The sequence below is a fragment of the Fringilla coelebs genome (assembly GCF_963513975.1).
Source record: "Fringilla coelebs genome assembly, chromosome: 13".
In the NCBI taxonomy this organism is placed as follows: Eukaryota; Metazoa; Chordata; class Aves; order Passeriformes; family Fringillidae; genus Fringilla; species Fringilla coelebs.
Window position 1 is genome coordinate 5,803,822 of NC_140039.1, and position 12,411 is coordinate 5,816,232.

Below are 12,411 nucleotides of genomic sequence, written 5' to 3' on the forward strand. Positions count from 1 at the left end.
ATGGGCCTGGCTGTGTTAGGCTTTTTCTCTTTGGGCTGCTGAAATACTGCAGAACTGTTTCACCATGTTTGAAGATGGGGTGATAATGCTCAAATGTGCCCACTGCTGCTCTGCCCCTCATACTGATTTTCATTGCATAGAAGTGCAAGTCAGTGCTGCTGGAGGAAGTTCTGGGCTGGGTTACTTGATGCCACACTTTACAGGGTGATTTCACTGATGACTGATCTCTTTAGTGTTTGTTACTAGACTACAAGACTCTTCCCATATCCTGGATGGGGTGAAGGCTTCCATACAGATTGCTATGAGCACCGCTCATGGAAGCTGCAGAGATCTCCTTGCTTTGTGACACTGTCCGTGACAGACACTGCTGGCATCTACAGACACTGCTCTGTAGATGAAAAGCTATGTCGGCTTGTGCTCTATTTGGGATGGCTAAATGAGCCCTCCTCCTGAACTTTGGGCCTGTTAGAGGGAGAAGCAAATTGATGTTTGTTAAAGAGTCTCTGATCTGTTTGTGTTGCTCACTTACTCCAGGGCAGAAGGGGCATGAGAGACAGGAGGGGTGGCGAATCACAGAGACGCACCAGAGCACAGTGTAAGTTAAACTCTGCTTCACTCCTACTGTGGAGACTTTTCTTCCTTAAAAGGGCACTGACATGTAGAAATCAGCCCAAAAATATTTTTAAAGGCTAAGAGTAGGTTTGTTTGCTACACCCACTTGTGAGTTCCTTTGCCAACTTTGTTTAGTCACATTTTCCTATCTGATGATGTGTTTCTCTCTATTCTCACTGTGCGAAACTACATGCAGATAAAGGAAACTTGCTGCCTATTTTTCCTTGTTGTGGAAAACTGATGGGATAAAATCAGCCTGGCAGTTACTAGAGAAGACAGAAGAAAATATGATGCAGCAATGCCAGTAGCTGGAAGAGCACTCCTGATTGTTTTACTGATTTATATATAGCATTTCTGAGGTCTTTCAAAGGACACTTTGGAAATGAGAAGCATTCCTGACATTATGGGCCTACTACCCTTAAGGCCTTTGGCTTTTCCTGTAGAAATAGTTCACTCCCTTTTCTTCTTGGGAGCTTTCATGCACCAGTGGGGTGGAAGAGATGTGGGGAGTGTCATCACTTTAAACAGGATTGAGAGAGAACAGCTTTTCCTTGTTCACAGGAGTGGGTGGATGTAGATACTCATTACCCCATTCTTTGGGAAATTACTGAATTTCATGACCAAGTGTTGTGGTCTTGTGATCTCAGCACAGCTCTGGTAAATTTGTTTTGATATGGAAGTTTTCCCAGAGTCCTAACCAGAATTGTGAAAACTTATCACCCCTCTTACTCCTTAAAGAAAAGATTATGTAGGTCAAGTGATGTGAAGATACTCATACCTCTCTTGCCAGGAGAAAAAAAGAATTCTTCCCCATTCTTGATTCTTTCACCAGTGTAATGTTTGTTTGTGCTTTTGTCTTTGTAAAAGGTAAGTTCTCCTTTTGGAAGCCTGTGGTGTTAACTCCTGTCTCTCTCTTCAGCACCATCAGATGTGTCCACATACATTTATGATCCTGACACTGGGAATTACTATGATCCCATAGCTGGGACTTACTATGACCCCAGAACTCAGGTGAGTGCATGGGAAGAAAGCTTTACATGCAATATGTTCTTACAAACTGCTCTTTTCTGGAGGGATTTTGCAGCCACATCCTGAAGACAAGCCAGTGTAGGGCAGTACAGAGGCAGCTTTGTGTTTTTCACTCTGTCTCCTGACCTGTGTGAAAGGGATGCATGTTGCAAAATATCAAATTAATGAGAGGCTAGGAACCCATTAGCTGTGTGTTGAACCAGCTGTAGCCGCCTCTGGCCTCTGAAGCCCTGCCTTTGGAGAGTTTTTGGTCTGCTTTACCTCGAGCAGACTTAAAAGCAGAGCATCATAGCATAGACATGTGATATGTGACTGTCTGTAAGAAAGATTGGACAGCAGAGCTCTGTTTTCCTCTGTGGTCTCTTTGCTTCTCAACCCTAGCCAGCAATAGCTGTAAGGATGCCAAAAAAGAACCATCAGCAGAGATTTTCTGGAAATGTAATCTTGTTTTCATGATCCTGGGGATGTCCGTGTTGTGGGAGAGCAGGGCAGTGCTCTGGTGATCTGGCTGTGCTCAGCTGTCTTCCGCCCCAGCAAAGTTGTGATGCCTTTGCCCTCTGCAGTCCCTTCTTACTGTGCTGGTCTCCCCAGCTCAGCAAGGACAAGAAGCCCAGTAGGACTGCTGGGGTTGGGCTGAGCCTGCTCCAAATGCCTCTTTCAGAGGGAAGTCACAATAGACCGGGAGCCCTCCCCACCCCCGACGGAGAGCAGGAGGCGGCGGCACGGCAGCCAAGAGTGGACCAGTGACAGGAAGGAGCCACACAGCAGGGACAACAGGGACAAAAAGGACAAAGGGAAAAGTACTTCTGCTAAGGTAACTCCCTCCAGGCATCAGAATGACCTAACACCAGGAAGCTAGGAGAAGAGGTTAGAAAGTAAAGAGTAACTGGAGGATTCAAAAAGGAAGGGACAGTGAGAGAAGACAGTGGGGTCAGCAGCTGGAAAGGAACACGGTGGTTGTCCAGCCAGGGAGTAAGTTCCTGAAATTTTTCTCTCCTTACATTAAATCCAGGGCTTCTCATCCCTTCCTTAAGGTGAAGGATTCAGACACATCCAGGTAACTGAGACATGTTTCACTCATGCTGCTGAAAGTACCCAACTATTGTAATAGACAACAAAAAACTGGCAGACATTTAAACACACCAAGTCAGATGACAATGGATACTCAGCTCTCCCTAACTGCAGTTTCTGCCCCTCTCCAGTCCCAGGACAGTGCCCTTCACTGCTGTTCGCATTCAGCAAATGCCAGTGTGAGAGCTACTGGTTGGGAGTAGCTGCCCAAAGTGATGTTTGAGCACAGCCCAGGGCTGTGATACTGACAGGGCCTGAGGAAATGCTAGGAGAGTTGCTGGAAGTGATTTAGCCACCAGTGCAGAAACTTTGTGTTCTTCCTTGCCTCTTGATCTGAATGTGCTCAGTGGCATGACCAGTACTGGGCACCTGGGTTGTAACTCTCCCTGAGGCTGGTAACAAGCCAGCCAAGGAGTCACCAGGTGTGGTGGCTTTCAGGGACACTGACCTAGGAGAAGCATTGTCCTGTCTGAATAGAAGGTAAAAGCATCTCCTGTAGAAATCATTCTGTCATTTTTCCCCACTTGCCTGTTTTTCAATGGATGCTCAGGAGTGGCTTCCTGGCTGCACTGTGCTCTCTGACACCTGTGTTATCACTGGCCTAATGCCCAGTCTTGGATTTTTCAGAATGAGCCTGGAGAGGAGAGATTCTTTGCAGAAGATGTCTTCAAAAAGCCATTGCCTCCCTCTGTGAAGAAGGATGAGAGCACAGGCCTGGTAAGGTGTTACACTTGCCTTCCCTGGTCAAGTATGAGTAACTCATGAGCCACTAAATTGGAGCCTGTCCAGAACTCCAGCCCAGTTCTCTGTAAAACATGTGAAAGTGAAGCTTCATCCCAGCCTCCTGTCTGTGCTGCTGAGCACACAGCTGAGTATCACAGGCTCATCCTGTGCAGTGCTGGCTGCAGTCTCTGGTGCCCTCTGTCCAGGATAAAGAAGATCCTGGAAACCCCACCATGCTGGCTGAGCCTGGCCATATGTTGTGCCACAGTCACAGCAGAGAAAATCAGTGTTCTCTGGCAGTGGGGGTGGCTTTGCACGTGCTCTTCATGTCCTTTGTGCACACACAGAGGTGCTCAAATGTGACCTGGCCCTGCCCCAGCTCCCTCACTGATACGAGGCACGGCTGGGATCACTGTCAGCATCGCAGTGTAGCAGAGAATGAGAGTGGGGTGGGCTGAGACAGCATGGTGAGCTGCTGCCGCTGTCTCTGAAATCATGAGTATGGCTCCAGGGGAGCTCTGGATTGTCCAGAATGGGAATGTCTCCCACCAGAACCACAACTCATTTCTGCCAGCCACTTGGTTTCCTTGGGGGCCTGTTGGAATGAGTGCTTAGCTATGTGTGCTCTGAGTCCATCCTATGGCAGTCTCAACGCCTGATCTTGACTGTTTCAGACTGAGACTGGAGAGGAGAAGTTCTCTGCAGAAGATGTCTTCAAAAAGCCTTTACCTCCTTCTGTGAAAAAGGAAGAGAGTGCAGCCCCAGTAAGTATCTCCATAGGATTGTGTTTTGACCTGTATGAGCCTGGATACAGTTCTAGGGAGGCTCAGCACAGCCTGGCTGCAACTGTGAGTGCCAGCGGTGCCAGAGATGTTTCTCATGCCAGAGGAGGGAGTGCTGGGGATGGAAGGCAGTTTGTTTTTTAAGTCTGGCCTTGTTTGTGGGCTTCTAGAATGGGGACATATGTTACCTGCATTTGAGCAGGATCTCACTCAGCCAGTCCTAGGGCAGAAAACTCTTCCAGCTACCTCCAGGCTGAAGAAGGCCAAATCTCACTCATCTCCATTTCTAGAGGAAGTGAGTGACAGCAGCTTGCTGCCAAACAGCCACTGCCTTGGTTGGCTTCTTGTGCTCTCAGGTGTGCGGCAAGTTGGAAAAGCCTGGCACCAAAGCAAGGCCTGTCTAGAGAGCAGAAGGGCTTCCACCCCGTGGTGTGAAGGGAAAGAAGCCAGCCAGCTCCTCTCTGTTCCCTGCCTGTGCTGCTGGGAAGCAACTCTCTGCCTCTTGGACTGGAACAGAGACAGGAGTCAAGGGGAGATGGGTTGGGAAGCAGAGCCCCGCTGGCTTGGCAGGCTTGATGCTACAAATTGTCACGCTTTTCTCCACTTCCCTCAGCCCAAGGTGGTGAACCCTCTGATAGGACTGCTGGGAGAGTATGGAGGAGACAGCGACAATGAAGAGGAGGAGGAAGAGGAGGAGCAGTCCCAGGCTCAGTGGCTGCCGCCTCCCCCGCACCCACCGGCACCGCGCGAGGAGCAGGCACGGAAGGCCAGGGCCAGCGACGACAAACTGACTGACTGGAACAAGCTGGCCTGCCTGCTGTGCAGGAGGCAGTTTCCCAACAAGGAAGTGCTCATCAAGCACCAGCAGCTTTCCAACCTGCACAAGGTATGGAGAAGCTGGGGGCTGCCATTGGCTCAATGGTTTTGTGAGCTGGGAAAATGCAGTGGTTGGGTGGGAAGAGCTGTGCTGAAATTGACACAGTAGCAGGCAAAGTTCCCCCAAAGCTCTGTTCAGAGCATTGTGTGAACTGCTTGTTCCTGGCATGGGAGTGCTGTAACATCAAGGTGTGACTTTGTAAGCTGTAGTGAGATAGCTAAGGCTTGGGGAGAGTGGGGTGCTGGCACGCACGAGTGTGAGAGCAGTAGGAACTTGGCACGTGCACCCCCATGTTCTGTGCTGCCTTTGAGCTCTTACTTTTAGGAGAGCCAAGCTGCACATGGGTTAAAATAGGACTGGTTGCCTTCCTTACTGCAGGGAGGAAGGGCTCCAGGCCTCTGTGGGGAGCAGGTGATCTGGGCTGCAAGAGAGGCTGCTGTGCCTGGTATAGTGCAGGTACAAGAGCATGCTGCTTTACCTGTGCTCCTTATGGGTGGAGCAGATGACCCTGACAGCTTGTGTTCTCTGCTTGACACTGCCTTCTGTCTTCCTCCTTCCAGCAAAACCTAGAGATTCACATGAAGATTAAACGATCCGAGCAGGAACTGGCGTATTTGGAGAAGAGAGAGCGTGAGGTGCGTCTGTGGTGGTGGGCAGGCAGCTGCTTGTGCTTCTGCACTGCGGGGGTGGTGGTCCCAGGAGGACCCTCCACTTGTGTTCCAGGTGTCAGCAGGCATCCACTTAGGCACCAGGCATCAGATGCCTCCCAAAAGTGAACCATGGGCTCACTCTGCACAGGGACCTGTAGGTAGTTCTGTGACTTCTAAGAGCAGATCTTGCTTCTTACAAAAGGGTCTGAGTGTGGTTTTGTTGTCCTGCAAGCCAGCACTGGACTCTGGACTAAGTGGGACACAGATTTCCATCTAAAACTGATGGGGTGTATGGGCTGCTGCTGCCTGGCCAGGGACAGGAGAGCTGTAGCTGTCCATTGTTTGGAAGGTCACAGAGCTCCTCCTGGTATAGTAGCTGGAAGGCTGCAAAACAGGTCCGGGTCAGCCCAACAGATGGCATCTGAGCAGAGCAAGTGTGTTGGGGTATGTGAGCATTCAGTGTTTGTGAGTCCCCAGGACAGCCTTCCAGCCAGCTGAGGATGGGATGAGACTTGGGTGCAGAGCAGTCTCCTGCAGTGTTGAATCCTTCATAGCTCCCATACTTACTTTGCCCTTTCTGTTTTGAAGGGGAGGCATAAAGACAAAGGAAATGACCGGAGAGAGAAATTCCAGGAGATGGATTCACCAGAGAGGAAACGACTGAGATATGACCGGGACTCAGAGGGGTAATGGCTGTTCTGGGTACCTCTCTTTGGGGGTGCTGATGCCGGGATGGTATGTGTGCTGCTGGCAGGCCAAGGCTGGCAATTGTCCAGTGGGGTAGGTCTGTGGAGTAACAGCCAGACAGACAGAGACAGAGCTCCTCAAAGCGTGAGCCTATTGTGCTGCAGGGGACAGGGTGGGGCTGGGGTGGAAACAATGGTTTGGGGCAGGGCAGAGAAAAGCTGCCTGGTGCTGGAGGGGTGAGATGGGGGTCTGAGTATGTCTGGCTGGACACAGAGAGCAGAATGCAGCCTGTTCCCATCCACCTCGTCCTTAAGGCACTTGCTGCCCTCCTGTCCTGGCATGTAGCCACTGAAAGAAAGAGCAAAGCTGTGTTTCATCTGTTCCCTGACTCAGAGGAACGCTGGGAGCTGTTTCCATCTCGTTGAGAGTAGGTGGAGGAAGAGAGTGCGTGTTGTGTGAAGTTCCCGACAGGCCTGCCTGCTGTGAGCTCGCGTGTTCAGTGGGCTGGGGAACGGCCAGCCATGTGTTGAGGATGGAACTGGTTATGTGCCTGTTTCTTCTGGCACGGCACCTCAGAAGGAGACCTGTCCTCTGTGTCTTGCAGTTTAAACATCCACATCTTCTCTTCCCTCTGTTTTCCTGGAATAGCTGTAGACAAACTAAAACAGTTTGTGCACAGTGTCACCAGCAGCCAGAAAGTAGAAATTGTCTGAAGGAAGAGTCTTATATGCTGAGAGGTTTTCAAAACTGTGGCTTTTGGTTAATGGTCTTGGATGAATAATGAGGTGGGAGAAGGAGTGTCCGAATCAACGCTGCATCTGTTGAGCTCCATGATCACGGCACTGGGAGAAAGGGAAGATCTAACAGAGCAGCAGGGATTGGACTTTGCTTTCATGCTATTGCTAAGACTTTAATTAAGAAATACAAGCACAGAAGGCTCCTGGCTTGCTTACACTGTAAATATTTTGGAGTCTGAGCTCATTTCCTGTGCCCTGGTGTATTTCCCCCTGAGGTGGGACGAGAAATTGTGCAGTCAGAGGTGTGTGAGCCCTGCACACAGAATCTGCCGTGGTGGTTTCCTTAGGCGGTGTGCTTCTGGCAAGAAACTTGGATATCCCTCATGAGAGACTGAAATGTCAATGAAGGTTCTATTAGCAGAACTAAAAATCCCTAGTGTGTGTTTGAAGCATTGCAAGACTGGACAATTGCTTCTGGTTCTTTTGCAGTGACTATGACCCAAGGCTTGACAGTAACAACAAAGGGAACCGAATGGTGCAGTCTCTGGGGTGGAAGAAGGGCTTTGGCCACAACCAGCAGGGCACAGCATCACCAGTGGAGGTGAGTCTTCCCTGCCTTTCAGAGCACACCACTGTCCTGCAGCCCATAATGTTTCCCAGGACAGCTGGAGGCAGTTCAAGTCAGGCTGCAAATCTCAGCACCTGCTTGATGGAATAATATGTGTGCACTGATGAACTTTGCAGGCTGGGAGGGGCTGCAAGTATGTTGGCTGTAGAACAAGGTTAGAATTTATACGGATCTGGAAGTGTTGAAAATACAGTAACAGTGAGCAGCAAGGGTGTGAGCATCTCATTAGTACCTGCTCAAAGCCAGGCTGGGGTTTGAACTGGTCACCAGCTCAGTTCTCTGCAGCAATGTGAGCTGGGGAAAAAGGTGAACTTCCCCTGGGGAGTTGAGAGCATAGCCAAAGCCACAGGGCCCAAGATGCTCTTTGTCTGCACTGCTTAGCACTTGTGAGGCTCTTGCTGCCATTGCAGACCCTGGACATCAGAAGATAATACCAAGATACAGCACCTGACAAGGAGCAGAGGCCCATGGGCAAAGGATGTCAGGGACAGGCAGGGTCAGGTAGATCCTGCCTGCTGCGACAGGCAGGATCTCAGTGGACCTTCATTTACTGCAGAGGGTTTATCAGAGAAGCAGCCTGGGGCAGGGTCTGCTCTGCCTTGCCCAGGGCCACACGAGCAGCACTCTGGTGGCAGGTTTGTGGCTGGCCAGGTGCTGTGGTGTCCACAGCTCTCTGCTGAGGCACAGGCAGCTTGGAGCAGGGTTCACAGGGTGATGTTCAGCCTGCAGTCAAGTAGATCATTAAAGCAAATATTTGAGGCTTCGTGACGCATGTTTTCTTGAGCCCATATACATGAGGCAAGAGTCCCTCTTCAGTGCAGACAGCAGGAACTGGTCCCAGCTGCTGCTCAGTCCTCGTGGTGAGGTCCCTGTGCCATAAAACAGGCTCTGCCCAGAGCCAGCTCCAGCGCCGCGCTCTGGGAGGTCTGAGCTCCTGTCAGGGCTCCCCATCTGGCTGGGGAGCTGATGGCAGAGCACAGCCCTCCTACAGTTCATAGGAAAGGCCAAAAGAAATGTGCTTGCCTTTCACTTCCAAGTCATGCTGGGCAAAGCCATGTGACCATGCCAGCCCCACACAGGTATGATCTCTTGGCCCAGCTGGTGAGGTCTCTGGTATTCAGGGAGGTTGGACTGAAAAGCCAGAGAAACTTCCAGCCTCGGGCCTGCTCTCCTGGGCCAGCTCCAGGCAGGTATTGCTGAATAATGCAGATGCTGGCTGCAGAAGCCAGTCCTTGAAAATTGGTTGAAATTCCAAGCGAGGTACCAGTGCCCATGGGAGCTCTGTTAGAGAGAACAGCTGAGCTTGTGCCAATGCAGGCAAACTGCAAACAGCTCCCCAGGAGCCCAGCACTTTCCTTTGCTCGCCTTCAATCCTGGCTCGCCCTTGGCTTCCAGCACAGCCCTTTGGCTGCCCCCCTTGGCTGCCCACCTTGGCCACCCACTCCCCTGTCTGCTCTTCCATAGCTGATCCCTGGGGTTTGATTCCCACCAGGCACTTGCTGGCTGCCTTTGTTGCCCACAAAGGCTCTGTAGTTTTTCCCAAAGAGCTTTTGGAGGAACACAGAGCGCTTGCTCTTCCTCCGCTCGCGGATCCACACGGGAGCAGTCAGCACTCCTGAAGCAGCCCAAGGAAGCTTTTTATTTATGGGAGGAGGAATCACTAACACAAGCTGTGTCTGTTTGCAGGCAGAAAACAGGAGGAAGGGCCCTGGGTTGGGGGCCCCAGGGAAGCCCCCCAAGAGGCAGTCCAACGAGACCTACCGCGATGCCGTCCGGAGGGTCATGTTTGCCCGCTATAAGGAACTGGAGTGAACGGTGGAGCAACCCCAGATCTGCCTCTCTCCATCTCCATCTCTTTCTCTCTGTGTCATGTTCTTTTGAAGGTTTGGTCTCTTTTTTTTGGTTTTTTTTTTTTGGTTTTGTTTTTTGAATTGTTACAGGTTTTGCTGCTAGAATTTTTTTAATAAAACTGAAAATTTGTCAGTGCTTGTCTTGTGGCTAAAATGGTGTGTTTTAAAAGCATGGTGCTTTGAAAGGTTCCCATTGTGTTTTGCTCTCTGCTGATGAGGTCACTGGGAGTTGCTGCTGTCTCAGTGGGACTGGAACAGGTTTGGTAGCTTTGAGACCCTACCAGTGATGCCACTGTCCTGCAGTGTGTTCCCTGTCATCTCAGAGACAGACAGCCCTGGTGCCCTGTACTCCTGGGTCAGGGTGGGAGCTGGGAGCAGGAGATGGCCCCAAGGCCTGGGAGGAATTCAGGAGCTGGAATGATCTCTGTGGGATTCATCCTGGCAACTGATGAGGTCAGTGGGGTTCAATTACTAGCTGGAGCTTAATGGCTGAAGGTGACCTCGTTAGTGCTGGGTGTTGTCTGGTCATTCCACAGGGGGTGGGCTGGATCTGGTGGCAGGGTTGTGTGGGGATCCTCGTGGGGATATAACCATCCTGGCCCAGGGTGTCAGGGGAACAGAGGAAAAGCCAGGTAGGTGCTGCTGGCCTGTTGTGGGGGAGTGTGGAGGCAGCTCCTGGGCAGGAATTTGTAGCAGGGGCAGTTTGACCAAAGCACAGGAAAGTTTGAGTGTGTGAGCAGAGCAGGGACAGGGGTGAGTGTGGCCTGCAGAGATAAGGATGATGCCAATGGCCCTGGCTGGTGGGAGCAGATCTCGTGCCCAATGGGGAGCTGGTGCCCACCACCACCTTCCTGTTCATGTGGCAGAGAGCAGGGCCTGACACTGCTTTCAAACACTCCAAAGAAGGGAAAGCAGGAGATGTGGAAGCTGAAGACAGCAGGATTTGGAGGTGAAGAGCGACCTGCAAGAGCTGACAACTTCCAAAGGCAGCAGAAGACCTGTCCAAGTTGTGTTTCCTTGTCTCTGGCACAGGCAGTGCCAGAGGAGCGTGGTGGACTCATTGGCAGTATTGTGGCCCCTGGTGCTGCACCCAGGGGTGGTGCAGGTGTGCATGGTGCTGGTGAGTACATGGGGGTGAGGGCTTTCAGTCTTCCTGGGAGCCCCAGGCAGGTAAGGGATGGGTGAGGGAGGTGATGGGCTCCTGGGGATAAACTCCCACACAGGGAGAAATGGTGGTGGCATAACAAGCTGGTGCTGTCAAGTCTGGAAATTATCCATGCACAAAGGGGGAAGAAGTATGACTGTGATGGGGCATGATTTTCAGGGAGGGAAGAGAGGAATCTGGGTGCAGACTGGTAGCTGCAGCTCAGGCTGTCCTGCACCTGGGTGTGTCGGACACCCGAGTGTGACAAAAATGAGCACCCACAGAGCACCAAGACACCCAGAGGGAGCCTTCACAGCTGCCAAATGTGGGAACTCATTAGCTGATTTTATTAATTTGCTAAGTGGGTACATGCATCTTAGTGAGAGCCTGTTAGCGACTGATAATACGTGATTAATTAGAAGATAATAAACCCGATAAATGTAAGAGCAGCTTCCCTTGGACAGATGGACAGCACTAAATAATGTATGTTCCTTGGCTTAGTCGTGTGCTTGCTTGCTTCTAATCTGTGATGTGCATGTCTGAAAGGAGAAGCAACACAACACTTTCCTTGCAGGCCCATTGCCAGGGCTTAAGTCAGGAACAGAAGAGGAGCAGGAACAGACTGCTGTGAAAATGAGAAAAAAAGTAATTAAAAATATCTACTTGCAGAATGTATCCATCTCAAATAGAGAGAAATCCTTTTTCTGTCTGTGGTGGTGGATATACCTCCCAATATTTGTATTAATCATAGAAATACTTGGTGTGTTTGCTTCTACTATTTTGATGATCATAGTAAATGTTTATGGGAAATCAGGAATATTGTTTGTGTCATAAGAGGTCAGAGCAACACGGTGTTATTCCCACAAGTGTGGGATTTCTGGGGATGTGCTGTGTGTGGCTTGGGAACACCTGAACTGTAGGAAGTATTCTGGTGCCAGCCCATGGAAAATCAAGGTAACCCCTGGATTCATACTGACTTAATTCCTGAAAATTCCACTTCCCCGAGTGAGGTCCAGCGTATTCCCCTGAAGATGTGTGTGTATAGACTGTACATACATCTCTCCATAGGCATGGCATCCACCCATGCTGTGCATCTGCAGGGGGATACCCAGGGTTAGGGGACATGGAGCCCTCCTCTGGGGCTGGGGTGAGGTGATTGGAAGGAGGTTATTCACAAACTGGAACAGACAAATAGAGCAAGAAGCTAAAAGCATTACAAGGAAGCACCAAACCAGAAAACACCATGTTCTCTTGGGAAAACAGCAGCGTAGTTGGTGATGCAGAAAGCCCAGCTATTTATCCTTGGTGCAGTGGTTTTGATGTCTTTAATATTTTTTAAAGGATTATGACCCAAAGCTGTAGCTGAATTGCAGCTACCTTTGCATCTTATAACTCTTTTGCTTTTATTTCAGAGATTACTCACCACACAGCTTCTGCTGTGGCTGTGTTCAGCACGTTGCCTTGTGTGCCATCCTGTGGTGATGGGTATGGCTCAAGTCACAATTTATTTTTATTTTTGGAAGGTCCTAATAAGAGGATTGGAACAACTCACAGGGTAAGTCCTGTGGGCTGTTGCTTGGTGTGCAGATATTGCACACAGGAGGAGGACTGGGGTGACCCA

General features: G+C 50.4%; 1 protein-coding gene across 2 annotated transcripts in view; it reads left to right on the forward strand.

The window, feature by feature from the left end:
* RBM6 (RNA binding motif protein 6) overlaps positions 1–9,976 on the forward strand; it is a 58,326-nt gene extending 48,350 nt beyond the window's left edge. For both annotated transcript variants that reach the window (XM_084214342.1, XM_084214343.1), the window contains exons 14-23: positions 535–595; positions 1,532–1,623; positions 2,303–2,455; positions 3,340–3,429; positions 4,110–4,199; positions 4,831–5,103; positions 5,655–5,729; positions 6,333–6,430; positions 7,658–7,769; positions 9,483–9,976. In XM_084214342.1, the coding sequence (XP_084070468.1) occupies positions 535–595; positions 1,532–1,623; positions 2,303–2,455; positions 3,340–3,429; positions 4,110–4,199; positions 4,831–5,103; positions 5,655–5,729; positions 6,333–6,430; positions 7,658–7,769; positions 9,483–9,608 (1,170 nt within the window). In that variant the 3' untranslated portion in view covers positions 9,609–9,976. The remainder of the gene's footprint in view (positions 1–534; positions 596–1,531; positions 1,624–2,302; positions 2,456–3,339; positions 3,430–4,109; positions 4,200–4,830; positions 5,104–5,654; positions 5,730–6,332; positions 6,431–7,657; positions 7,770–9,482) is intronic.
* Positions 9,977–12,411: the final 2,435 nt, after the last annotated feature.